Raw genomic sequence first — 27,729 nt, forward strand, 5'->3', positions numbered from 1 at the left:
ATATCTATTTTATTTTTTGTTTTCTTTTATTTTGTTTTGGTCCTTTTGGGCCAGTCTCTTCTTACTGGGCAGGTGTGGCATGGTCTCCCGGGTTAGAGCTGTGATAAAAAGAAAATAGAGTACCTTGTTTTGGGCTGGACTCATAAATTGAAACGAAGACCCAAATGCTTTTCACAGGATTGTTCCTTCAAATTGCAGGCAGAAGCAGGGACAATATTTTAAATCTTACAAATAGTGATGATAACACAAACATACAGCAATTTATTACAACCATAGAGTAGAAATCAAACTTCAAGAGCATCAAACATGCTTCAACACAGTTTAGGATAACAAATCAAGCACACACATCTGGGTGTCTTTGTTTCATTGATGGAAACACACCCCTTTATTATGTTGTCCATTCCCAAAGTTTTGTTACAGTGCATTATGGTTTCAGCACCTCTGACCAATCCATGACAGCAAGGTTGTATGGAATGGCAAAGGTACCATCACTGCACAGGAGCCAAGAACGACTTGCCCTTACAACCAAATGGTGAAGTCCATCTTCAAGCCACGATTTGGTTGTCAGGTTCCAGCAAAGGTGGGGTTTGGTCTTGTGCATGATGCAAGCACCAACCCAATCCGTTCCCTTGCTGTTTGAGGTTGCTGCAGTTGTCAGCTGCTGCAATCCACTTACTGGGCATGCCAATGCCAATGCCATGCCCTCCGTCCATCCCTGAGAAACCATGGACAGTTGGCCCATGATGATTGAAAGGGAAGCGATCGAAATCTACCCTGTTGTACAAACTAGTCACTTCTGACCCAGAGGGATTTGATCCACCACAATTTGCTTCCATTGAGTTCAAAGTTGCACCACCTGATTCCAGGACTTCAGAACTCTGAGAACCAGTTGGCTGCGAAAGTTGAAAATCACCCGCTTTCTTAGCCTCTGTTATGCCTTTTCCATCATTCAACTCTTTTGTATTCAAGAAACGGCCACCGCATCCCCTTGGTCGGCGCATTGCGTGGAGATGGCGTGAACGGTGCATATAAGGCTGTCAACAGTAAAAACTTAATTATTGAACCAGAACGAGGGTGGGATATTTTCTTTAAAGAAGAAAATCTTTCCACTAGCTTTAAGTGGTAGATTGTAAGCATGGTTGAATCTCAAATACAAAAACCATAACAAGAACCATGCTACTGAATCAAGCATTCATTTCACCCAACCTAAGAATTCATGTGCCATTATAATTGGATCAATCACCATCTGTCCTGAACATGTTATCAATTAAAGGAATAATTGTGGTCGCTAGTTAACAAAGAAGCTTAAGTATTAGATTGATACTTGAGTCAAATGTTTTCCAGAGGGAAGGTGACAATGGCTTGCCCTAACATACAAACTTGAACTAATGTGTGTCTTTGGACTAGGAATTGAGAGAAGGGGTTTACTTATGAGGTCTAATTTGCCTGACCATATTTTCAATCTAGAATGATATGAAGTTTTATGTCCTAAAGATAGTGCTAGATTGAGGATCCAAATCAAGGGATCATACCTTCCGATTTCTGGGCAATTTATTCTCCAGTGCAGCTTTTGCACGGGACTTCCTACGTCTTATGATTCCACGGTACTGCTTCGCATTTACATATATGGGTACATCATCTGTGTTCGTGCTCATTGGGAGCATAATCCGGCCCTACATTATTATAATAAACATGGAGTTAGTTGAAGTTGCTAGATTTCTAGTTGTCAATTTGTCACTGGTTCTCTTAAAGCATAAAAGAGAACTCAAATATGAAAAAGGGTTATTCTATCACAATTATTTTTTAAATTTTTGTTAGGAGTTGTTCGAATGAAGGGGAGTAGTGGACCACATCACTTTCTGTAAACTACAGATTAGTAGAATGGAGATTGTTTTGCTTCACATGGGTAAATGTTATTGCAAAAGATGTGTTTTCACTTGTGAGAAGGATCACATACCGAAATTTGAGGTCCAAAAGTTGAGAATAATCCATAACATTGGTCCACGACAGGATACTTTGCGCAGATCTACAGCCGTGTTTATCAAAGTACGAACCATTAGTCATCAATCACTATAAACTAGGTTTGAATACTGCCAGTATAGAACCTTAATTGAAATAAAACACTCACCACAGGCTGACCAAATCCCAGGTCAAAACGAGCATAATATTCCGGCAGAGCTGTTTGCAGTGAAATGGCTCCCTGAACAGATTTCTGTCCACCACCTGAAGGTTTGCAGTCACCTGAATGAGAAATTACCTTGATGGTTAACAAATAGTCATATTGAAAGTGCCTAGAGAAAACAATTGGTGGATAAATTTGGACTTAAATGGATGATCTATCAACTAGGTACCAGAACTCCATGTGATACTTTCTTTTATAACGATGGATCAAAATAACCAAGTGTATCTAGTTCTCTGATAAACTATTCAGTGTATCAAATGGGAAGAAGATAGTCTTTGAACAGGTTCTGGAAAATATAAATGCTAGGAAGCAGTATTTCACCCTTATGATATCACCTGGTCTTTTGGTCCATGAAAGATGAAGACATGTCAGACCAGTTGAGCACTTCATATTTCAAGCTACCTTTTTCCAGAATGACTGAAGCAGCATTTCCGCGCTGCTTTCTGCATCCGTGTGCCAAGAAATGACTTTGAGATGCAATCATCATTGATCACGATTTCTTCCACGGGTGATACATGTTTTCTCCATGCAAACGGATCCGATTACATCAGATCACAGTCCATGTTTTTTCTGGCACATGTTTGATTAGTTTAGCAACAATCATGTTTTCATGTTGCCTCAGTTTATTCCTTATCATACATAGGAGAAAGAAATCTTCTTTAGGACATTTATTTATCCCTAAGTTCATCAAGCATCTAGCATAGAATAGACATTGTTGGCTCCTAAATTATATAAGAATTAATTTTATGATTTTATCCATTTCAGTATAAAAGTCCTCCAAAAATAATTCAAGTCTTTGGGCACAGTTCAGAGCTAAATGGCCGCAGCACATTTGAGCAGCGAATGTTCCAATTTTCTCATAATATATCTTTCTCAAGTGGATTTTTTTGGCTAAATTCTAGTATGAATGTTCATTATTCACACACAACTATTCCTTATCTACCACTCTCTAAACAGAAATCATGTTGGAAATTAACCAAGTGGATATGAATCTTTAATCCTTATATCCTAGAAATTTGATCTCCTAATAGGTATTGGTGTCCTACTAGACCTAGTATTTGTTGTTAGTCCTATTTAAAGATGATTTCCTACTTAATGTTAGAACTTGTTATTGGTTACAACTTGTATAAATATAAGAACTTGGTCTTCTCTTAAATGTGTCTAGTGTTTTTTTCCTTAAAAAAAAAGGAAAAAAAAACACCAGTGCCTTGTGTGGTTTAGAAAAAAGCAGTGTTGTGTATGGGTTGAGTTACAGCCAGACATTTGTGTGTGTCTTGTGAGTGCATAGTGACACTGTGTAGGTTATGTGTGGCAACCTGTGTGTGCCATGTGAGCTACACATTGCGTATGGTAGCATGGTTTGGTGAATCAAGAGTTAAATTGTAACTATTGTTTTATATTCTGGGAAATCATAAATTTTTGTATTTCCCACAAACCAACAAGTGCCCTTCTTAGTAATAATATGGATCGATCTACCATATCACTTAACACTCTAGTTTATCTAATTTGATTCAAACATGCTTCCAACCTTAAACTTGCCACTGCATGCTTCCAGTCTTTTGGGGGCACATCCACTACTGTGAATGAAAACTAAAAAGCTACTCTTATATCCTATTTGACCCTTAATTACTGGCTAAATTATAAATCCTCATTTGGGCAGAAACAACTTCCATTGTCTCGAGCCTCGATCATAAAACAATCATTTTGTGGCAAAACAGTGTTAAGAAATAGATTGATTTTGTAAATCTAAAACCTTCTGGTGCAAACTGCTGTAGTCCAGAGGTTATACAGAGCACAATACAAAGTTTCACAATGCCTTTTGAAGCTGCAAATTTGTAACTAATGACAAGAATTACCAAAAAAAAAGTAACAAAACAATCAGAAAGACATCTATGCAAATTTCTAAACCATGAAAAGGAGAATGATTTACCGGGAAATATAGTGAATTGAGTGATATTCCCTTTATCCAACCCTTGCTCAGTACCCATCCTGGCGAGCTTAGTAGCAGTTTCACCTCCACCGGCAGGCTGTTCTATGGGTAAAGCCTTCAATAGGCCACACGATTCACCATTAACAGCCTGAGACCCAAATGCAGTCCACCGTGGCACTGTTGACAACTGCCCATTTGGATTATGGACACCTCCTTCATGTTCTTTGAGATAAAAAGTTTTCATAGCCATTAAATTCCCTCTGAAATGACCTGACTGATTGCTTTGACCGTCTTTATCTCAAGAGTTCAAACTAATTCCTGGAGGTTCAACGATTTAATAAAAAATTCTCACCAATTTTTCTGCTGAATTCAACCTCATAAGAATATGAGAAATACAGAATTCCTATAACTTATATCACCACAGACTTTTCCATTGTAAAACACAACCCCCAAGAAAAAAAAAATCTGCTTTGTTAGCCGAAGTAAAGAAAGATAGAAGAAGCAGAAATGTTTTTTTTTTAATTTAAGAAAAGAATCAAATCCTAGAAAAGAGCATCACCATGTTACTATAAAGAGCAATTAAACACCAACCAAATAAAATGGAAAATACAAGAAAATGAGGTGAAAATACAGACATGGAAGACAGTTTTTTTATTAATAAATAAACAAGACATAAAATGAGCCCATCTTAGAGTAAAAAGATCGCGACTATATAAACCGGAGATACACTGTGAAGAAATCAAGAAAATAAAACAGAGATGAAGCAGGTACTCAAGACAGAGTCACAACTGAAATATTCTGATTAAAAGACAAAATTTTGTGAGACAAAGAAGATGACATGCGTACTCACAGAACAGAAGCAGAAGCAGAAGCAGAAGCATCAACTAAGGTCTCTCACAGAAACCAGAGAAACCCCTTTTAATTTGTCAAAAGCCATTTTTTTTTAAACTTTCAAGCAACGAACAAAAAGAAAGCAAGAGAGAGAGGGGAGGAGGTGGTAAATGCACCCAAGTGTAATGGAACTCCACACTAGTAACCAATGAGCATTAGCTTTCATGCAAGTCTTTTTGTACACTCACAGTACCAGTATATTAATGCAATAATTTATTGATTTCTTCGTCTCTTCCTGGTGCTTTCTAACCTTGTTCTTTATTTTTGACCATGTACTTACAATCCAACCTTGAAGGTCTCATTTCCATTTGTTTTTTTTTTTTAATGTCCAAAAATGGGTGTATTACTGTATTGGGAGTTGAGGCCATGTAATGTAACGAGAGGCTTAGAACTGATACCTGCCATCTATTCGTGGTAACTTTGTAACTACCAACACCTGTTTTTCCAATGGAGTGCTTGTTTTTATGATTAGACATGCAATTAAAAATTCTTTTTAAACTGTTTTCCCTTCTAAATTTAGATTTATTTCAATAATTTTGATGTATTAATATTAAAAAAAATATAAATAAATTTATTTTAATATATTTTTAATTAAAAAATACTTTAAAAAATACAATACACCGTATTATCAAACATACACTTATTAATAATTTTGGATTACAAATAAGTTTTTTTTTCTATTTATGTAGGAGATGTAAAATGTAATATGTAATTGATTTTTTTATTACATATAGCGTATGTATTTATTTTTAAATTTTTTTTAAAAAATATATATTATTTTAATGTATTTATAAGCAAAATAATACTTTAAAAAATAATTACTATCATACTCTCAAACTCCCGTACAAAAAAAGTGTTATTCTTATATATGCTTTCATTTAAAAAGAAATAATAATATACATAGTTGAGTATTATTTATGTCGTTAGTTTTATATGTGTGTGTTCTCTTAAATAACATGGTATTTTATATATTGAATGTTTAATTTCATTTTAATTAGAAAATAAAATAAAATGTGGAAATTAAGATTAAAAGGACTTCTATTCCTTAAAAGAATAAATATGGATTTCTAGAAATTCATATAAATAAGAAGTTTAAGTTAAGAAATTATATTCCAATTCTACTCACTTATATAAACTCCCTAATTTTAGCAAATTCTTTCTAGGCGAACAAAGCTATTTTTTTTCCAAATAAAGTGCTTAATTAAGGTTTTGGATACAAGAATTTATTGAGAATCTTGCTCATATTTTAATTTCTCTAGGCTTCCCTATTTTATTATAAATGTTAAAATTATTTGCAGTACTCAATAAAACTTGATTCAATGGAAACGAGCATAAGAGGTATTTTTTCCACGATAAATAAATGACACGGCGGCGGGAAGCATACATATATCCCTTGAAAAACCTTTACTTGATTATATATATTATTTTTAGTATTTCTTTACTAATATTTCATGAGTAATAATCTTTTAAAATAAATATCTATTGGATATATATTTTGATTACTTATATTTAACTATGTATATGTGTTTTAATAAAATTCAATGTTCATACAAAATTAATGTTTATTTTTCTTAAATATTAAATATTAACAATAAATATAAAAATAATTTTTTTATTAATAAAGAATCTCATAACCCATTTCAAATTTGATATAAAAAACCCTCTTCTACCCGAACTTCATTAATATAATGAAGGAATGAGAGAAGTATAACTTGTTTTAAATCAACTCCATTATCATCCCTACATGTTAGTGGACAGAAATTTCTTGATATATCTATTGAGTGTCAAAGAGTTATCACAACTCAAAAACTTAAATTGTTAAATGAGACCCCACTATGTGATTTATATTATTTTCTAGCATGTCTTATCAAGTAAAAGTCTCTTGAACTTTAAATTTACATAAACTCACCACTACTTTGTATTTAATTTTATCGAATAGAATGAGGATGATGATATCCAAGCTTGTGATCACTTTGTTAATAAAGATCCAATACCATAAAGACAATTGGATATCGAGATTGAATTTCTCACTGATAGTGTAAAGGAGATAACTTATGCTTTATTTATATATATATATATATATATATATATATATATATATATATATATATCTCATACAACAATCATTACAAATCATAATCTTATGATTCAAGCATAATATGCATAGTTGTGGGACTAATTCATATGGCATAAATTGACAGTGATCTAATTAAAATAAAGAGCATAAATCATAATTATGTTGATTTATATCAGAATCTTTATGTCTTTGTTTGTTTTCAATAAAGACAATTGAATATGGAGATTAAATTTCTCACTCTCGGTGTAGATGAGATGGTTCGTATTTTTTATATATCAATCATACAATAGCCAATATAAATCATAATCCTATAATTCAAGTATAATATGCATAGCTACGAGACAGATTCATATAACATAAATTGATAGCATAATCAATGGCTTAATCACAATAAAGAGCATAAATCAAAATTATTTTGATTTCTATCAGAATCTTTATGTTTTTGTTTGTTTTCACCCCCCCTAAAATTAAACATGAGCTAGAGGCCTGGTTTGATGCATAAATTAAAGAATTGAGTCTTTAAAAGTGGCTTAGTGAAAATATCATCCACTAATTGGTGAGAGGAACAAAAAATATAAATAAATTACCATGAGCAACTTTCTTATGCATATAATGATAATGAAGTTCAATGTGTTTGGAATGAGCATGGAATACTAGATAAATGGTCATGTGTAAAGCACTTAGATTGTCACAATATAATATAAGAGTTTGTAGGAGAAGAACATCAATGTCATACATAATGAAAGAGAGCTATGTAAGTTCAGCAAATATAGATGTCATAGCCCAATATTTTACCTCTACACTAGATAAAACAATAAATAGTTATTTATTTGCATTATAAAAGATACAATTACTACCCAAAAAGGTATAATAATCCAATGTTGAATGATAAGTAAGAGAACAACCTACCCAATCAGAATTTAAAAAAGCATATATATCAAGTGAACTATTCTTTAATATCCTCATTCCATGATTTAAAGTGCCAAATAATAGAAAATTTGCTTCACAGTTTTGTATTAACCAATAAAAAATGCATACATGAATCAATATACACAATTAACACTTTAAGATAAATCTAGTCTTATAAAAGTAAGATATTATAGAGCCTCAACAATACTCTGGTAATGTGTAGGTATATGATATGAATCATTATCTGACAAAACTTGGTGCACCTTGGTTACCATAAGAGTGGAGATAGGTTTGCAGTTTAACATTTGTGCTTTAGTTAAAATATTATGAGCATATTTTGCTTGGTTTAAAAATAAACCACCTGAGAATGGATGAAATTCAATACCAAATAAATAGTGAAGAATGTTAAGATCCTTGATTGTAAAGGCATTGCCAAACTAAATAATGAACCAGTTTGGTTGATCATGGTTATTTTATGTTAAAATCATGTCATCAACATAGACAAGAAGCAAAAGTATGCCTTTAAAGAGTGCCAAATGAATAAAAAAGGATTTGCAACGCTGCAATAAAACCTATTAGTAAAAAAATAAGACGAAGCTCAGTGGTCTTATTTAAGCCTATATAATGCTTTTTTAAGTTTGCGCATATATAATGGAAAATTATCATTGATAAACCTATAGGGTTGCTCTATGCATACTGGTTTTTACATATGTTTATAAAAGAATGAATTGTTTTTATCAAGTTGATGAATATATAATCCTTTAATTGTAGCAATAATGAGTATAGTATGCATACTACTTGGTTTCATAATATGAGAGAATGTTTCAATGAGATAAACCCCTTCAACTTAATTAAACCTTTTTGCCACTAAACATGCTTTAAGATGCTCAGGCAAACTTCAATGTTTTAAGATAGATTTAATAGACTTTGGCTTTTCTAGTATATTAGAGAAAGAAAACATTTGATGCAAAGCAACATAAAATGAATTTGGTTTTTTAATACCATGCATAGAGTAAGTAGTTATATTGTGCTCTTCAATGTTAAGGAAAAATGAAATAGCAAGACCATAGTCTTTATGAGTATCACTAGATGAAATGGTTATACTTACAGGTGGTTTATGATAATTGTTATCTAGTGACAAGTGTTGTTGTGAAGAGTTTGACTCTATTTCTTGAATTAATTCAAACGACATAATATCTTCAAGTAAAGCATTAAGAGATGGCATATACAGAATGTAAGATCCCACATCGGCGGGTGAGGGAGTGGTAGCTGGCCTTATTAAGAGTGCTAGTTGCTAACTTGTCATATGTGTTTTGGAGCGTCAAGCTCAGAAGTGGGCTCACGTCACCAAGAACAAAATCGTAAGGGTGGTAAGGCCCAAAGCGGATAATATATGACGGGTTGGGCCGGGCTGTTACATTTGATATCAGAGCCGACCTCACTTACTGTCCGGTTGTGCCGAAGGGGTCGTCGAGCTCTTTAAGGGAGGTGGATTGTAAAATCCCACATCGAAGAGTGAGGGAGTGATAGCTGGCCTTATTAAGAGTGTTGGTTGTTAACTTGTCATACACATTTTGGGGTGTCACGCTCAGAAGTGGGCTCGCATCACCAGGAACAAAACCGTGAGGGCAGTAAGGCCCAAAACGGACAATATATGACGAGTTAGGCCAGACTGTTACACAAAAACATATAATGCTCTTAATTTTTAGTGTTGTGTCATCTTATATGAGGTTTATGGAATTAGAACTTGAGATTTTAAGAGAATCAAGCATAGTGGATTTTTATGGATTAAACATATGATCCACAGTGTCCATTTTTTCCATCTCTACAGATGGTATAATTGCCATCAAATATTGTATGGGTGATAAATTTATATGTCATATCATATTAACAAAAGAAACATTAGTTCCATTAAAGGTATTATTATTAGATTGTCTATTTCATTCTTAATAAGTAAATAACTCTATCTTTGTCCCATCTATATTATAAAGTGATGATGGATTAGCAAATATAAAAGCTGATTCATCAAATACTACATTATGAGATATGTAAATTCTCTTAATGGGTGGATAGAGGCATTTGTATCCTTTATATTTGTTTTATATCGCAAAAATACACATGATAAAAACTTTGGATCTAACTTGGTTTTAAAATACATAACTAGAAAGGAAAAATATCACAACCAAAAACTTTAAGAGATGAATAATCTGGTTACTTATCAAAAAGACTACAAAAAGATGAATCCATATCAAGTGTTGGTATTGATAATCTATTTATCAAGAAAACAATAGTACTAAAGCAATTGCATCAATACCTTTTTGGAATATTTACATGTAACATCATAGTAAGCCCAAGTTCTTATACATTCTCATTTTTTTTCCCTGCAAAACCATTATTTGAAGAGTATTATGATTTTAAACTTGATGAATAATGCTGCGACAATCCAAAAATCTTGTAAATATAGCATTTAAATATTCACCTCCTCTTATAAGATTGAAAACTTTTAATTTTCCTTTTAAATTAACACTCCATATATTTATAAAAATGAAGAAAACATGCAACAACATTAAACTTCTTCTTTAATGGATATAGGCAAGTAAATAGAGTGAATTAATTAATAAAAATGACATAATATTAAAAGTTTATAGTGGAGCAAACAACTACAAGACCTTCTATATTTGAATGAACTTTTATAAATGACTACTTGAACTAGTAAATGAAATTCAACAAGACTTTTTGATTTGGAAACTACTCATAAATATAGTTGAATTTATTTGAAAAACTAGACTTTATCAAACTTATATGAATAAGAAATTGAACTTGAAGATAAGGATGTCTAAGATATTGGTACAATTTATCTTTTATCACCTTGGTAAAACAAGTTGAAAATTAAGTCACTTTCTAATCATTAAGAGCATATAATCCTTCATTTCTACTCTCAATTTCCATTATCTTTCCCATTCTCATATCCTTAATAAAACAACCATTCGAGAAGAATTTCACATAATAAGGCGTATAAGTAGTTAATTGACCAACAAAGATTAAATCATTTTTAATATCAGGAGTAAGAAGTACATTTTTTAAATGAATAGTTCAGAAGTTTCATCAATCTTAGCATTACCTATATGTCTTATTGCAAGAGAATTATCATTTCTAACTATGAAAGAGCCATTAATTACCAATGTAAGGTTTGATGTTATGCAATTTACCTTCATTCCCAATCATATATGTTGTAGATGCAGTATCAGGGAACCATTCAGAAGTCTAATTATCTGAAATGGTAAGAGTTGTTAATGCCTATGTGATATCATTAGCTTGGAAGGGATGGTTAAACCTATTAAAGCAATTCAAAGCGATATGGCCATGTTTATCACAAATTTGACACACTTCATTGTTTCCACTAATATTTAAATTTTCAGTTCCCTGTTGATTACTCTAAGGAGTTGCTTGTGACATGTTTTTCTTGTTATTATTATTTTGGACGATAGCCTTGATATCCTCTCCTTTTACCTTATCTTCCCATTGAACAAATCCATGTCTTTTTAAATTGAATCTCTGTTGAAAATTGTTTCTCCTTTTATTTGAAGCTTGTTAGCTCAAGAAAGCAATTTAAAGCTATTTAAGGTGAGTACTATAAAGTTGGAGTCATTCTTTATGGCTTTGCAATAAAGGAACCAAACTTTTAAATGAACAAACATGTGGCATCAATATTGTTGTTATAAAAGATTCACAGCCATCTCCAAGTTCTCTCAATAAAGGTAAAACCACTTTGATCAGACACAAGCTTTTCTATAGCAGCCAAGTTATCATATATACATTTGAAGCATCGTAAATATTCATTAAATAAATCAATATCTTTTTTTAATTATAGATAAATAATAAGAAAGATCTAGCTCATGCTCAATGGAGTCTTGAGCAAAAGTATCTTCAAGTGCCTTTAAAACTTTAACAACAATATCAATGCTTATTAGATGCCTAAAATGTTTTTCTGACAATGTTCTTAAGATCTAACCATGTAGGAGACAATCAAAACGCTTCCACTCCATGTAATCAAGATTAGAAATATGTGATCCAGCATCAATGCTCTTTAGATTTGAGATTAATTGTGTAGGTATTTACATTTCTCCATTAAGAAAACCGTGAAGATCTTAACTTTCAACAAGCTCTGTCAATTGTGTTTTCCATAACAAATAATTTATTAAGAAAAGACGTAAAGAAACAAAGGCTATGTTTGGTATTGCGGTAACTACTATGGTTGTGGTTGGAAAAAAAAAGTAAGTCTAGAAAAATCACTTTTAGTTGTGGTTGGTTTAATTTAAATATGTGTTTGGTAAAAACTATGGTTGAAGATGATGTATAGTAAAAAGCATGCATAAGGTGTTTGAATAAAATTGTGGTCTAAATTAATGTTTCTAATGATAGTACCAAAAAGGACTATAATTATTATTTTTTAATTTTCAATTGAATTAATTTGCATTTCATAAATTTTACAAATAACCACACGAATTACAACACCTTTTTTTTATTGCCCCTTTAAACTTGCTTAAGCAAAAAAGCAAAAGAAAATCAAATTATTAATGGCTCTCGATAACAAATTCATCAAACTCATAGAGAAAAAGTTGTTGTCAATGATTGGAGTTTGATTTTTTTATTTGCAGGCTTATTTGTTATAGTAATTGAAGGATATTAATAACATATGCTTTATAAATGTAGGTACTATAGTTTCTCTTTATTGAAGAGAAGGAAGAAGGTGGCCATTTTTATCAGTTTTTACAAACGGTAATAAATGCCTAGAGAAGAAATGAAGGACATTTTGGTAAATTAGGAAAACGGTAAAAAAAGAAGAAGAGATAGGAACATTGATAAACCCCAACTAAAAAAGATGGTAAAAGATATTGCAACCCAATAAATGTGTTTGGAACACAATTTATTGGTGGGTCTTGCATGTGAAAACTGTGTTTTTTTGGTAACAAACATTTTATTATTGTGGTTCACTGCTAATGCATGTGAAACTAAACTGAAAAGCATATAGATATTTAGTGTTGATGGATAAGAATACCTAGGACTTCTGGTTGATCAACCAGACATACTTAAAATTATTATTTTTTTTATTAAAAAAACTATAGCATCATTTAAAAAAATTTATCAACTCAAAATGTTAAAATATTAAAAAAAAATTAAATATAATTTATATTATTTTTTAATATTTATATGCTGCAGAATATATTTAATACGTGAAGAAGGAGAAGCTCACAAAAATATTTATTTATATTCCAGAATCCATTAATTGCAAAATAGATATAATGTTTAATAAAATAATTAACATAATTACCGCATGTTGACGTCGATGTTCCAAGGTCAATTATGTTCATTACAGGCCATATGATGACAGCCGTTGACCATAACTTTGTCATAGTATTGTGTGAATGTATATGTCCCTACCAAACATTCATAACTCGTAAGTCCAGTACTGTCTGTACGTAGAGACCTAACACTCCTGAGGATACCTACGGCGATGGCCTACGAGGCTCTCGAAGGCAATTGCGGTGGTTGGAGGGTGGCTTTCTCTAGCTTTACTTGGCAAGGACGCTTGGGTTGTGCGTGTGAGATCACCCTTTCTTTTTTGCCTTGCCTTTGCACAGCGCGGTGTGCGACCACAAACCTCAATCATTACCTCAGCGAGGATTACATCTCGCCGCTGTTTTTATCCGAGTTATTCATGGCTTTACTGCCATCTTCTATTCCTTGCCAGCAGTACACTTCGGCTTTAAGATAGAATTGGCTGGCTAAATGGATCTTGCTATATATATATATATATATATGGCCAATTGGTACTGTTATTTATTTATTTATTATTATTATCAAAGGTCAGATTTGGTGTCATAATCATTTGGCTATATAATGATTAGACTGGAAATGATCCGAGTTAAAGGAACGAATCAAGATGCATTAAAGTCTGCTTTTGGAATGTAAATGCCGGCTAGTATTCCGACAACACTTGTCCTTCTTTCTTGGGACATTTTCTTATCCGGCGAGGCATGTTTTTCAAGCCTTGTTGATAGTTGGCCCGTCAGGGCTTCTGTGATTTTACGTCTTGTGTTTTTTTCCTCTTTTTCCTTGTTAGGAGCTAGCCAGGACTAATGACTTTTCTTCCTTTTTTTCGTTGTTGTTTAGCTATAACTGGCGACCCCAAGTACAAGATAAATCAAATATTCCAGTGACAAATAATTGGCCATTGATCAGAAGTCTTCTCTGTGTACAAAAAATTGATGAAAAGTTAGAATCTGAGGAACTTTTATTTTATTTATTTAAGTCGTGATGGGGCGTACTACATGTGGTTTCTCTGCTGGTACGTGCCGGTAGGAATCCGCAGGAGCTAGCTAGCTAGCTAGGTAGATCCCTCCCGTCCCTAAACCTAAAGTGGGTGCAAAATGTCGTCTTTAAGGTCACGTCCTACATTTTTGTTTCCTTCTTTTCCTTGAATGTTAGGGTGCCTAAGCTTTGGATTAAATGCCCATCTGAACGATGGGACAAGTTACATTGTCTTATTATCAACCATAATTAATGATTTAGGTAAATGTCCGAGGTTGCCGGGTTGGGGGTAATCATTTTTTTAAAGTATTTTTTATTTTTGATATTAATATATTAAAATAATTAAAAATATTAATTTATTTTTAAAAAAGATAAAAAAAATACGATATAATTTTTATTTTTTTTTGTTGTTAAATTGAAGAGTGCTAAGATTAAACCTTGTTAGGTCAATTTTCTTGGTTTGAATTCAATAGAGATTTTTTAAAAGATAAGAACTTTAATGTTAATTGTCTCATTAACCTTACTAGATCATGTTTAGCTTTTACAGTTGCCCCCCCCCCCTCCCCCAAAAAAAAAAAAAGGGTTGCATGGAAATTACATTATAAGGTGGGTAACCAAGAAAAAGTTGGTGGGCAATGTGCGTAAATTGTGAACTCCCCCCACCACCACAAGATGGAGGGTATGACATGGAAGGATTAATTATTTCAAAATTGCTTTATTTTGCTCAGTCATATCCAGTTAGGTCTCATTAACTTGATTTGTACATCGCACCCATACAAAATAAATTAATTTAATTGGTAGACGTGAGATCAGAAATATTCTTTATATATATATATATATATTCCCCTCTAAAAAATTATCTCAACATCTTCAAATTTAAAGTTCCAAGTTTAAGTAATTATATAAAAAAGAAAGAGAGAAGAAAGTCTCGAGTCTATGTAATTATTTTCCAAGCATGTTGAAATTTTTGTCGTAGTTGCTGTCCTACCAAGACTTCGCAAATTACTAACACCACTAGCTAAGAGTTAAGCTATACTACTTCCACTATAAGAAGAAAATTTAGTAAAAAAAATAGAAGTGTTCATGGATATAGCTATATCGAGTTTGGATGTATAATTATATTTAATTTTTGATATTTTATAAATTATAAACTTAATTTATTTATTTATTTGGATTCGAACAGATTAGATATCTCAAGCCATGCTAGTTTTTTTTGTGTGAATATTATACATATCCACGTACGAGTTAGGTTTATATTAGTAATTTTTATAGATTTGTATTTAGAGACAAACATAATACATGGACTGTAAATGCCATGACACTCCTGATATTAAGTTTAATTTTTATACCTTATACCACTATTAAATTCTAGTTGTCTCCCCTCTCCTTTTAAGTAAAGAGACGAGTTTTTTTTTTCATGTTAAAGAAATCTAATAAGAAACCCACTAACAAGAATTTTAAAACCGAAATATTTTTAAATAAAATAAAAATAAATGCTCAATATATAAACTATCAAATATAAAAATAAAAAGTAGTTTGTTTAAGTAAGGGCACTTGTGATATCATTTTTTTATGTTTATTTTTACTCATTGTCATCTGAAATATTTATATTATTTAATTTTAACAGATTAAATCGGGTTGAAACAATTTTTTAAAACATCCATGTACATAGCGCATTGCTTGCCCTTTGACTCAATGCTTAATTTCATGATATTAATATAATCATGGTAATTTGTTTGTTTGTTTTTTCAATACTTTTCTTTCCCGCTGGTGTTCACAGTACAGATACATGCTTAGTTGCTTACACATTGAAGGTTGTTGATCTAAATTGACTTGCCACTATGAATCTTTTGCAAGATTTATAATATGAGCTTAAATTAAGAGCATGAGACTCTAGGAGCTAGCTAGAGTGTATGTCCAGTTGCTTGCTTGCTAAGATTTTCTCTTGCTCTTTCCTTTCCTTTTCCTCTGTGATGAATGAAGAGCTGAAATTATTGTGATTTGAGATCTCTATCTCACCACCTTCCTTCCTTTATTTTTCCAATCTATAAGTACGACCTTAATTAATTCTGGCTATGGTTGATGAATTCTGTGCACCAAAGACTTTACTGAACTTCGTTATTGTTGTCCATGCGCAATTAATTATTTTAATTTTTAAACTTGCAAGTTTCCTCACACAGGAGTATATATAGAAAGCTCAAACATATATAATTCACCAAAATAAATCTTCCCCAATAATCATTTAAAGCAAATTGAAGCTAGTCGCTCCTCCTCCTTTTAGGCCTCACATTGCCACAAACTCCTTTCCTTTTTCTCTTTCCGCCTCGGCCTACTTCCTTTCAACCCTACCTCTCTTTAGGGCACTGTTCATGTTCACTAGAAAAAGAAAAGTCTCTGCCCCTTCCACTCTTACGGGATGTGACGTGTGTCGCGTGTCCATTTCACAAGGGCAGAAATGGAGCCTGTTGGCACGCATTGATCTTTCCAAGTGGAGATCTGTCCTAAGAGCAACGTGGAAAAAAGTAGGGTTCCTGTTGGAGTTTGCAAATCCATATCAGCTTCTGCTTGGCTTTTTGCATTTTCTTTTCTTTAGAGCTTCCAGAACACCACCATTGGTTTTCATGCGGATATGCTGAAGTTGTTTTTGCGTGAGAAAGATGTGCATTACTAAAAGGTATAGCTAGCTTACCACGGATTCATGATCTAGCAAATTGTTTTTCTGTTTTTTCAAAGGAACAATTATAAAATAGACAAAGCGACATCCCTAGTGATGGGCTCAAAGGTGATATATATACTGCCATTTTATTTCTCTGCGCAGCTAGCTAGCTAGGTGCATGTTACCTAGCTCCGAAAATGTCAGGTTATACTTTTTTACTGGATAATATGAAGGAGGTTGGCATATGAATAAAAATCACCGTTTCTTTCTGGCTGAAAAGTGTCCTTAATTTGGCGTGATTTAAAGCAAAAATATAATTATGACTGAGTTACTCTTCATGATAATTAAGTCATGCTGGTTTGGTATAATTCTTGAGAATTTACTGGAACTATATATTTCTTAATTTTGCCCTCAAAGAACATGCGTTCATATTTTAATTTGGTTATATATATATATATATATAACTTATAATGTCGTCCCAAGCCATTATCCATCAATTGATTACCGAGCCAATTAGTTGAGGTTGGGGATCATATCTAACTATATATAACATAAATTATAAATTGAAGAAAAATTAAAGCTCTTGCCACACTAGCTAGAGAGATAAATTATATATATTATTAATAGAAAGTAACACAAGGGTGGATTATAAATGGGATCGCCACTAAGCAAGTGGATTTACATTCCTTTGTTCTGTCCTAACTATACTCAGCATGATAGCCTATTTTTTATTAAAAACAATTACAAGAATCTTCTCTAACTTTATAACCACCATTGGATTATTTATTGTAATATTGAGCCACCATCAAGCAAGTGGAGAGAGTTTTTTTTTGTTTTAATTTATATATATACATCTACTGGTTATTGTCTCGAAATAAAAAAAATAAAAACAATAAAAACATAAAAGATATATCTCAATGTTTTAAGTTTTTTTCATTTTTTAAATATATTTACTTTTATATTATTCCTATAATTAAATATATTTTTGATATTTTTATATTCGTTTAACTTTATATCGAAACACTAAACAAGCATAATATAATGAAATAGTCAATTAATACGTTAATGCATACAAATATAGATTATTCGATCAAAGACTATGACATTTGCACATAGGTGGATATCATTAGCAGTAACAGACATCAACAGTAATCGAATCTAGTTTACGTGCATAAGATCTGAATTAAAGAAATCGAATAAAGAATTGAAAAGAAAAATCTGGATTCAAGAAATGAGCTGTCTTGAGCTACACGAGAGAGACGGCCTAATCATTTGGAGGTAGCAAGGCAATATATATTATTAAACAAGTGAAATACCTAATTAATCATTTGGAGGTAGGCAATCTTGACGAAACTAGAAAAATAGTCCAAGCCGCCTCTTAGAAAAAGATTATTTGTACCTCGTTTTAGTTTAATTTTTTTCATGTTTTTATTATTTTAAAACCTGGTGTTTAAAATATTTTTTTAAAGATATATTTTTTTAATATGTTTTTAAACAATAAATACTTTAAAAGCATTATCAAACACCCATAATATATCAATAAAATGCAGAAAATAATTGTATATCATGTTTGGCTTTTCAAGCCCAACTTGAGTACTGTGTCTTATGTAATTAATCTCTAGATGTTTTTATATTCCATTTTACATCATCTTAGCTCCAATAGAATTCTTAAGAATTGAATCGAGTTCATAATTTTTTTAATGATGTGTAAGAAGCGAGTTCGTAATTTTTATGACCAGATTGAGAAATTATATAGGTTCAGGGTTTTTCTTGCTGTTTCTCCCAAAAAAAAAAAAAGAAGAAGAAGATTGCAGTGAGGCGACATCAAATTATATAGGACAGCGGCAACAACATCCTTAGCACCATGTGAGGCAAAGAGTCTGGCGGTGCTCTCTCCAACACCGCTACCACCACCTTAGCGGGGGCTTAGCCTGTTACTGAGATTGCATGATCACAAACGACAAGTAGGCTGAAACTTACCCCAGCAACAATAGAATGCTGCTAAATCTAATAATAAAATCTCTAATTGCTAAACAACTCAGCATATCTAGGAGTCAAAACTGCTTAACTCAACAAGCTGGTTCTTTGAAATATAATCTTAGCAATTCCAGTGAGCGATTTCAGGTCTGTTCTTGTTTAGCCGAAAGGGAAAAATCTGTGGTTTTTTAAAGCTTCAACTGACTCTTCACTTGCCCGGAGGAAAGCTCTCAAACTGAGGATAGTCGCTTGGGAATTGATCAAGCTTGCTGTGGTAAATGGAAGAACACCTTTGTGGTGGGCTGTTGGCTGTTTACTGGCCCATTGGCGGCTAGAACCTGTGGTGCCAGTGAATAAAAAAATGTAGTGGTTAAAAGTTTATTCCAAATAAGTTGTCCTTGGATATATATGGTGAGTCGTTGACTATAAATAATTTGTATTTATATAATGTTAAAATTAATGTTCAGAATCATGTTTATGAATCTTGTATCGAGTTAGTGGGTTGACCTGCGACTCGGGTAATTCGAGATTTTAGTCGGGTTTCAAATCATAAAAACCTGGGCTTGTAATTGATCCGATTAAACTCGTGTGATTTTCCTGATCAACCCGAAACCCGAGCGACCTGGTTTAACCTGAGTGAGATTTTTTTATATATATTTTTTAATAAATTTAAAAAATATAAAATTAATTTATGAATATTTAACCTTATATTTTTTTTATAGCCTATTTTTATATGAAATGTTTCTTAACTTATTAATGTAAGATAATTATATAACTAGATGGAAAATATTCCTCAGCGGTGCCTAGTTTTTCTTTAGAAGGAAAATGCACCTGTAGATTAGGATGAACTTGTTTATGGACCCTCCATATCCTTCAACACAATTTTCTTACATGGTTTGCCATCACCACTAGATGAACTACTAGATAGTTGTTATACGCTTCGCTGCGAGCTGTTCTGACATTGTAGCCGTGTAGTCGAGCTAAAGAAATAGGTTTACGTTGTCGATCTAACACGGGTTGAATAAATAAATGTAACTTAGAAGCATCAAAGCAGGCATTGTGGAACGAAAATGAAGGAAATCATAAAATGTATTGACAGGAGATGGGCAAATGCAACGTTTAACAGCAATAGTGGCAGTTGCCAGACAAAACATAAAAGGCCAAGTTAATTCAAGGGGAAAAGGCACGCTCAAACAGAAGCAAATGGCGATGGGTGCTAAGGGAGAAAATGATGAAACATTAGCCATGGACGCTTGACAAATGAATGGCAAATGAGCAGATGTGTAAGACAGTGATCTGCATTCCAGCACCTGAGCAAAATGAAAGAGAGTCGCAGGCCGACTTGCCGGAGCTTATTTTTAATGGGCCATCTAGCGCGCCTCACTCCTTTTAGTGTTCCCCCCCCCCCCCCCCCTTCAATTTGATTTTAAATTCTTTAAATTAATTAATTTAAAATATATTACAAATATTATTTTATATAGATTTGAAATTAATTAATAATATATTTTAGATGTTATTTTAATAAATAGAATTTGATTTACGTTATTTTTTTAATAAGTTCATAGCAACTTTTTTATAATATTAGCAAATATTTTTTTATATAGACTAACATGTTTTTTTAAAAAAAAAAATTATTTGATAATTTTTTTTGTAATCGTTTATTTTTTTATCATGTTATTAAATAAAAAATAATTAAAAAAAATAAATTTATTAAACCCAACTAAATTTATAATTTAGATCGTGAATTTAACAAGTTAATCTTAATTGATCTTGATATATCGAAGATGTTTTTAATAATTTTTTTAAAAAAAAAAATTAAAATTTTTTTTTATCTGCCCTCAACAACTATATAGTTATCTCTCAATAATTATTTCCTATATATTCATCACACTAAGCAATGTAGCTCAGAAAATTGAAGACCAGTAATATTATTTACCTCTGTAATTCGAAGTTTACCTTGCAACCCCGTAGCCGTGCAAAGTTCTAGTTCTAGGTTTACAAGAGAATTCTTTTTTTTTTTTTTTATGTTTGAAAACATGGTTAAAATCATGCTTTTTAAAAATTTAATGTTTGAGAACATAGTTAAAATGATTCTTCTTAAAAATTTAAATTTTATTATATATTTTTATATTATTTTAATTAATATTAAAAATAAATTTTAAAAAATAAAAACATATATTATTATAATATATTTTCAAACAAAAAAATTTAAAACCATAATCTCTACCGTAATCTCATACACCCCTACATATATTTAATCTCAACCGAGCAATCATCTTTACAACCTTTGTCTAGCTATGTAAACTTACACAACCTTGAAGACTTTTTTCCTCCATTAATTATGTGTTCATTTAAATTTTAAAGAGTCTCTTTTAAACCTAATTACATGGGACTTGTTTAAGAAGTATTCGTGGTACCCTATTCTCAACCTTTCTAGTCTATCTACCAACCTGGAAAAAAAACTTAATCTTTGTAGAGTTTTCCGTATATAAATTTAAGCCATTAATTAATTTGTAATTCCATGATAAAACTATTGTGCAACTTGGTGCAGATTTGCACCATGAAAAATCAGATAGTAGATCATGTATACAACAATGGTCTGCCCAGATTTTGAAAACCTGTAATTAATCGGTATATGACTTATATATCCTACCATAAAAAGAAAAGAAATTTTAATACTCTTACCAAAAATGCATGATTATAGAATCTTGGCTTCTGGATTTCCAACCCATATGCAGATAACCTCTTAAGATCCAATAAGGCCTTCACCCCTTTTTTTTCTTTGCTCTTTTCCAATTTTGGCCACTGCATCTAATGCTTTCTTAGCCCTTGTCACTTTTGTCATCTGTTATATAAACCTCCCATTGGGTATGGTTTAGAGCAAGAGGGAAAAGCAAACATGACGAGAAAGAAGGTTAAGCTCACGTGGATAGTGAATGATGCTGCTAGGAAAGCTAGCCTCAAGAAAAGGAGAGTCGGGTTGCTGAAAAAAGTGAGCGAGCTAACCATACTATGTGGCATCGAGGCCTTTGTTATCATCTACAGTCCAGATGAACCCGAACCAGCTGTCTGGCCATCACGCCCTGAGGTGCGACAACTTCTTATGAGGTTCCAAAACATGCCCGACATGGAGCGTTATAAGAAGATGACGAATCAAGAAAGTTATCTGAAAGAGAGGATGGCCAAACTAAATGACCAGTCCAGGAAGCACCTAAAGAATAACAGGGAGTTGGAGATGGCTGGTCTCATGCAACAAGTTTACCAAGATAAAGGATTCGATGGCTTGGACCGAACTCAATTGTGTGGTTTAACTTGGTTGGTGGAGGAGAAAATGAAGGAAATAAGGAAAAGGGTTGAATATTTCCAACCAATTCCTCCACTCCAGCGAGGTGCATTCCCACCTGGTCCTTTTCCTTCTAATCATCAAGACCCTAACAAGGATGATGGTGGCGACGATGATGGAACTACCGGCCAAGCTGGAGGAGAATCTAGAGATGGGAGGAACAATCCAAAAGATGGTGGTGCATCATGGGACCATTGGTTCACTGATATAATAAACAACCCTGAGCATAATGTTGCTGGAGGTAGCAGTGCCAGAAATGTCTTGGGGCGACCACATCTAATTAACTTTACTGGTGTAAGCTCTGGAGGGGGACCTGATATTGGATTCCACCCTGGGCATAATGGTGGTGGTGGCAGCAGTTTTAGAGACATTGTTGGATTGGGCCTCTCTCATAGCAGAAATATGGGAGGCATCCGGGGTGGACATAGTTTTGATCTGGGGCAGCTGCCTCATGAAAATGAAAGTTTAAGAGGCAGCAGATCTGCAGGTGGAAACAATTTTGATTTGAGGCTACCTCTTGGCAGCAATATGACAGGAGGTAACAATGCTGGAAACAGTTTTGATCATTGGCTGCCTCGTGGCCTGGGATTTAATCCAGGAGACAACAATAGTGTTGGACACAATTTTGATCTGGATTTGCCTCAAGGAAATGATGTAGGAGGCAATAGCGCTGGTGGAAACAACTTTGACCTGTGGCTGCCTCATGTAAATAATATGGGGCGCAATAGCGCTGTTGTGAATAATGTTGATCCTTGGCTGGCTCGTGGAGATATGGGTGGGGAGAATTTAGGACTGGGGCTGCTTCCTGGAAGTGATTTTGCAGGAAGCAGTACTGGTGGAAATCCTTTTCATGGACTGCAAGGGATGCATCGTCGCGGCTATAGTGGAGGCGGAGCAGGCAGTGCTAGTGGAAGCGACTTTGGGCTGCCTGGATCTTTTGGAGCTGGTTCAAGTGATAATATCGGGTAGCCATTTGATGTTACCATAAGCTGGCCTAGTAACAACTTCAATCCTTGATTGGCAAGGATTTTCTAGCTTGTGTGTTCCGTCTAATAATTTCTTGGATGTCGGTCTCATGCATCCCCCCTCCCCCAAACTTCTTAGCATTTTAGGAAAATAAATATTTTCCTATTTGTATTTTTTATATTTTTTAAGTTTTTATTTTATTTGAAGATAATATTTTTCTAGTTTATTTTTCTTATTCGTTTTCATTATATTTTTTTAGTTTTTTATATAAATAATTATAATAATCTTTTGACAAGCAAATACATTAATGAACAAAATTAAGTATTTTAAAAATCTCTTTATACTTATAGTGTTTTTGGTTTTTGATGGTTTTACCATGTAACAAATACATTTATCATTCACTCATGTCTCTGTCAATTAATATTAAAACTTAATGATCATTGGTGGTTATTTTACTTTACTAATACTAAGTGTTGCATAATAACCATGCATTGCTAGAAATCATAGCTAGAAAATGTTGCAGAACAAGATGTGTTTGTATAAAAGGGGATGAGGTGGCTTTCCTTGAGAAAAAGATATTTTGAAATTAATGTATTATTTTCATCTACGTCAATTGTTGTCATTTAAAATATTAATGGTGAGACCCATAATGAGGTGGCTAGCACGAAGGTTAGATAACCCGTATAAAAGTATGATTTTTCATTCACCTGTAATTTATTTAAATCATGTTAATTAAACAAATTTCCAACCAGCATTGCAAAGGCTTTTTAGAAAAATAATAACAATCTTGTAAATAATTAGTATTTTTTATTAATTTTTTTTAAAATAATGTTAAGTGTCAACATGCGTACAAAGTTCATGATATAAATGATAAATTTTCAAATTATAACGGGTAATCACAATATATAACAAACTAGAGGGTGTTAAAGTTTTTTAGAGTATATGTATATAAATACATGATATTGTGTTAAATTGCTTTAAAGATATTCAAAACATTTTTTTAAAAAAAAGTGTTAATAACAATTGGATTGGATTTCAAAGACATCAAGTAACGAATTTAATAAAAAAGATACATAATTAATTTGGATAAAATATAATCAATAGTGAAATTTTTTAATAAAAAATAATATTTTCATTGGTCGACAAGAACGGTTAGTTTCGATCCATTTCTACTCTTCTCGGACAATTTACAATGAAATTTTAAATAGTGTGAAACAAATAAATATGTATTTATTTTTTCAAATGTCACACCCAAGGAATTGTACTGAACGGTATTGACAACTATGGTATGCTATGCATGACTCGAAAGTGAAAGTTTCAGGGTTGTCGATCGTTGCTCAAAACTACAAATCCAGATAAAATTATTTATATCTAAGTCAGGTATTTGAGATTGTAGTAGGAGTTATTTTTAAAATATTTTTAGTTTAAAAATATATAAAAATAATTATTAATTTTTTAAAAAATTATTTTTAACATTAATATATTAAAATAATTAAAAAACATTAATTTCTACAATAAAAACAATCACCTACTAAAAACACATGTTTCATAATGATGCATCTTTACATCATATCATTAACAATATATTAAAAGGTGTGGGGAAAAGCACCGTGGCTTTCCCACGTCTTTTATTTTCATTCACTTATATATTATAATAATAATATAATAATAATAATTATATTATTATTATTATTATTATTATTATTATTATTATTATAAATTGCTCTTTTTTTTGTTTTTTTTCCTTTTTTATGCCTTTATGGCTTTTTTTTTGCTTTTTTCTTTGTGTTTATTTTTTTTAATGAATTTTTTTTGTTTTATTTAGTTTATTAATGTTAAATTTTATTTTATTTAGTTATCAGATTTTCATGGCACGATTCACAAGTTTGACCGATTAACCTGGTTTGACGAGTCAAATCCAAAAATTTTTTTCTCTTTTTAATTAATTTTTTTATTTAGTTTAGTTTGTTAATGTTAAATTTTTTTCTACTTAATTATCAGACTTTCATGACACGTCTCCCGGGCTTGACAGGTTAACCCAGTTAATTTTGGGTTAACCCGTTTTTTTTTCTATTTAGTTATTAAACTTTCATGACGCGAATCTCAAATTTGACGAGTTAACTTGGTTTGAAGGGTTAACCCAGTTAATTCAGATTTTTTTTCTTTTTCTTCATTAGTTTTTTTTTCTTATTGGTTTTTTTTCTTTGATTTTTTTTTAATTAATCTATTTAATTATCACACTTTTATGACACGACCTTGCAGCTAGACCCACATCCATGGCTCTTGGGTACGCTGTTGCAACTAGACTAAATTAAACTTGAGTCATGTAAGTTTAATATTATTATTAATATTATAAATATTACTCTTGGGTCAAGCGTTGCAGTTACACCAAAGACTCTTGAGTATATCTTTGCTTAAAGACCTAACACTCTTAGATCTTAGCATTTTTTGATGTTTTTTATGCAAGGAAAAAAAATAACCCGTAGTGTATGCCTTTGTTTTTTTTTAAGCCTTTTATTGTGGACTGCACAGTGCAATCCACAATGAAAAAGCTGGTGGTTTTAGTATTTTTTTTATCTTTTGTCTTTTTGTCTTTTTTTAATTATTTTTTAATTTATTTTTTTAATATTAAATTTTTTCTGTTTAATTATCAGACTTTCATGACATGAATCTTAGGTTTGACCGGTTAACCCAGTTGATTCAGATTTTTTTTTCTTTTTCATCATTAGTTTTTTTCTTCCTGTAGGTTTTTTTTCTCTTTGCTTTGTCCTTTTTAATTAATTTTTTTTTACTTATATAATAATAATAATAATAATAATAATAATATATTATATTATATTATAATTATAACATATACTAAAAGTGCTTAGTGTTTCATTGTGCACTGTACAGTGAAACGCTGAGCTGTTTTTTTTTTGTTTTTTTCCTGTTTTTATTTAAATCCTTTTCTATTTAGCTATCACACTTTCATAACATGAATCCCAGGTGTGACGGGTTAATCTTATTTAGTGGGTTAACCCAGTTAATTCAGATTGTTTTTCTTTTTCCTCATTATTTTTGTTCTTCCAATTTCATCTTTTTATATTGTATGCAGTCTACGGTAAAAGGCTGATGCCTTTATTTTTATTTATTTTTTTCTTTTCTTTTTATGCCTTTCACGGCGGACTGCACAGTGCAGTCCGCGGTGAAAAAGCTGATGTCTTTTTTTTTAATTAATTTTTTTATTTAATTTGTTGATATTAAATTTCTTTTCTATTTAGTTATCAGACTTTCATGACAAGGATCTCAGGTTTGGCGGGTTAACCTAGTGAATTCAAATTTTTTTTCTTCATTAGTTTTTTTCTTCATGTTGGTTTTTTTTTGTTTTTTTCTTTTTAATTAATCTATTTAATTATTACATTTTTATGACACGACCTTGCAGCCAGACCCACGTCCAAGACTATTGGGTCTGGTATTGCAGCTAGACCCATTTAAACTTGGGTCATGCAAGTTTAATATTATTATTAATATTATAAATATTACTCTTAGGTTAGGTGTTGCAGCCAAACCCGATACTCTTAGGTATAGTTTTGCAAAAAAACCTAACACATTTAAATCTTAGCGTTTTTTAATATTTTTTATGCAAAAAAATTGATCTGCAGCATCGCGCGGGTCATATAACTAGTATTATCTATATTTGGTTTAATGGCATATTTTGCTCTTAACTATTGCGATTGTTGTGAAATGAGGCTTATGCTTTTAATTTGATCAATTTTATCCTTGAATTATGGTATTTTGAGTAAATATTGTCCCTCCTTTTGATTTTATCGTCAGTATTGTCCAAAGATTCTTTTTAAAAAACTCATACTTTGATTTCTTGAACTGAGATTTTTCATTGATGCTAAAGAAGATTCAATCCAATTTCACAAAAAAAAAATTGAAGCCAAAAAGTATTTTTGTTTATTTTATAAACAATAGAAATTGAATAAAACATTAAAAACAGAAAATAAGCTGTAATTATCTTTAAAAAATCTGAGAGTTCTGAAGAGGTCATATGAAATTATATGAGTAATTATAGTACGGTTCTTGAGATTTTTGAGTATATTATTTTGTAAAATTAACCTACTTTAAATTTAGTTAGGTATTAAATATTTGCCATGCAAATACTTAGAAAATCATACTAAAAATAAGCAAATAAATTTATATGATATTTTAGATTCCCGACAAAAATTGGAATCATTCCAAATTATTTTCTTTTTTTTACAACTTTGTTAATGTTTAATGTTTAAGTTTACAAAAAAATGCTTCTTGACTTCAAAAATTTTTGAAATAAGTTTTTGAAGTAGATTGAATATTTGTTAGCACATATTGAAAATCCTAACTCAAAGTATCAAATAAAGATTTTTTAAAAAAATAGTTTGTGATCAATAATAAAAGTCAAATAAAAAAAATAGTTAATCCTGAAAGGTATAATTCAACTGATCAGGTTATGAATTAACTCTTTAGA

At 31.7% G+C, this 27,729-nt stretch overlaps 2 protein-coding genes across 4 annotated transcripts; one reads left to right on the forward strand and one right to left on the reverse strand.

Annotated features, from left to right (window-relative positions):
- Nucleotides 1-238: 238 nt before the first annotated feature.
- Nucleotides 239-5,099, reverse strand: LOC133689751 (nuclear transcription factor Y subunit A-10-like). 3 transcript variants are annotated; one of them, XM_062109764.1, is made up of 6 exons: nucleotides 4,963-5,099; nucleotides 4,113-4,430; nucleotides 2,129-2,241; nucleotides 1,958-2,026; nucleotides 1,533-1,673; nucleotides 239-1,034 (listed from the first exon to the last, which is right to left on the reverse strand). In XM_062109764.1, the coding sequence occupies exons 2-6, from the start codon at nucleotides 4,360-4,362 to the stop codon at nucleotides 546-548; spliced, it is 1,062 nt and encodes a 353-aa protein (XP_061965748.1). In that variant the 5' UTR covers nucleotides 4,363-4,430; nucleotides 4,963-5,099; the 3' UTR covers nucleotides 239-545. The 3 variants fall into 3 exon arrangements, with proteins under 3 accessions (XP_061965748.1, XP_061965749.1, XP_061965750.1); XM_062109765.1 differs by having other exon boundaries at nucleotides 4,959-5,068; XM_062109766.1 differs by lacking the exon at nucleotides 1,533-1,673 and having other exon boundaries at nucleotides 4,113-5,088.
- Nucleotides 5,100-21,833: 16,734 nt separating this feature from the next.
- LOC133688549 (glycine-rich cell wall structural protein 1-like) lies at nucleotides 21,834-23,624 on the forward strand. The gene has a single exon (XM_062108058.1). The coding sequence runs from the start codon at nucleotides 21,834-21,836 to the stop codon at nucleotides 23,244-23,246; it is 1,413 nt and encodes a 470-aa protein (XP_061964042.1). The 3' UTR covers nucleotides 23,247-23,624.
- The last annotated feature ends 4,105 nt before the right edge of the window (nucleotides 23,625-27,729 follow it).

The sequence above is a fragment of the Populus nigra genome, chromosome 3 (genome assembly GCF_951802175.1).
Source record: "Populus nigra chromosome 3, ddPopNigr1.1, whole genome shotgun sequence".
Taxonomy (NCBI): Eukaryota; Viridiplantae; Streptophyta; class Magnoliopsida; order Malpighiales; family Salicaceae; genus Populus; species Populus nigra.

Bases quoted from the DNA above. Each gene is read 5' to 3' on its own strand.
- LOC133688549 (XM_062108058.1), top strand. From the start codon at position 21,834: ATGACGAGAAAGAAGGTTAAGCTCACGTGGATAGTGAATGATGCTGCT.
- LOC133689751 (XM_062109764.1), bottom strand. From the start codon at position 4,362: ATGGCTATGAAAACTTTTTATCTCAAAGAACATGAAGGAGGTGTCCAT. The intron at 2,242-4,112 runs GTAAATCATTCT...TTTCTCATTCAG, and splicing joins TCAATTCACTATATTTCCCG to GTGACTGCAAACCTTCAGGT. The intron at 2,027-2,128 runs GTGAGTGTTTTA...ACACGGCTGTAG, and splicing joins TGGGATTTGGTCAGCCTGTG to ATCTGCGCAAAGTATCCTGT.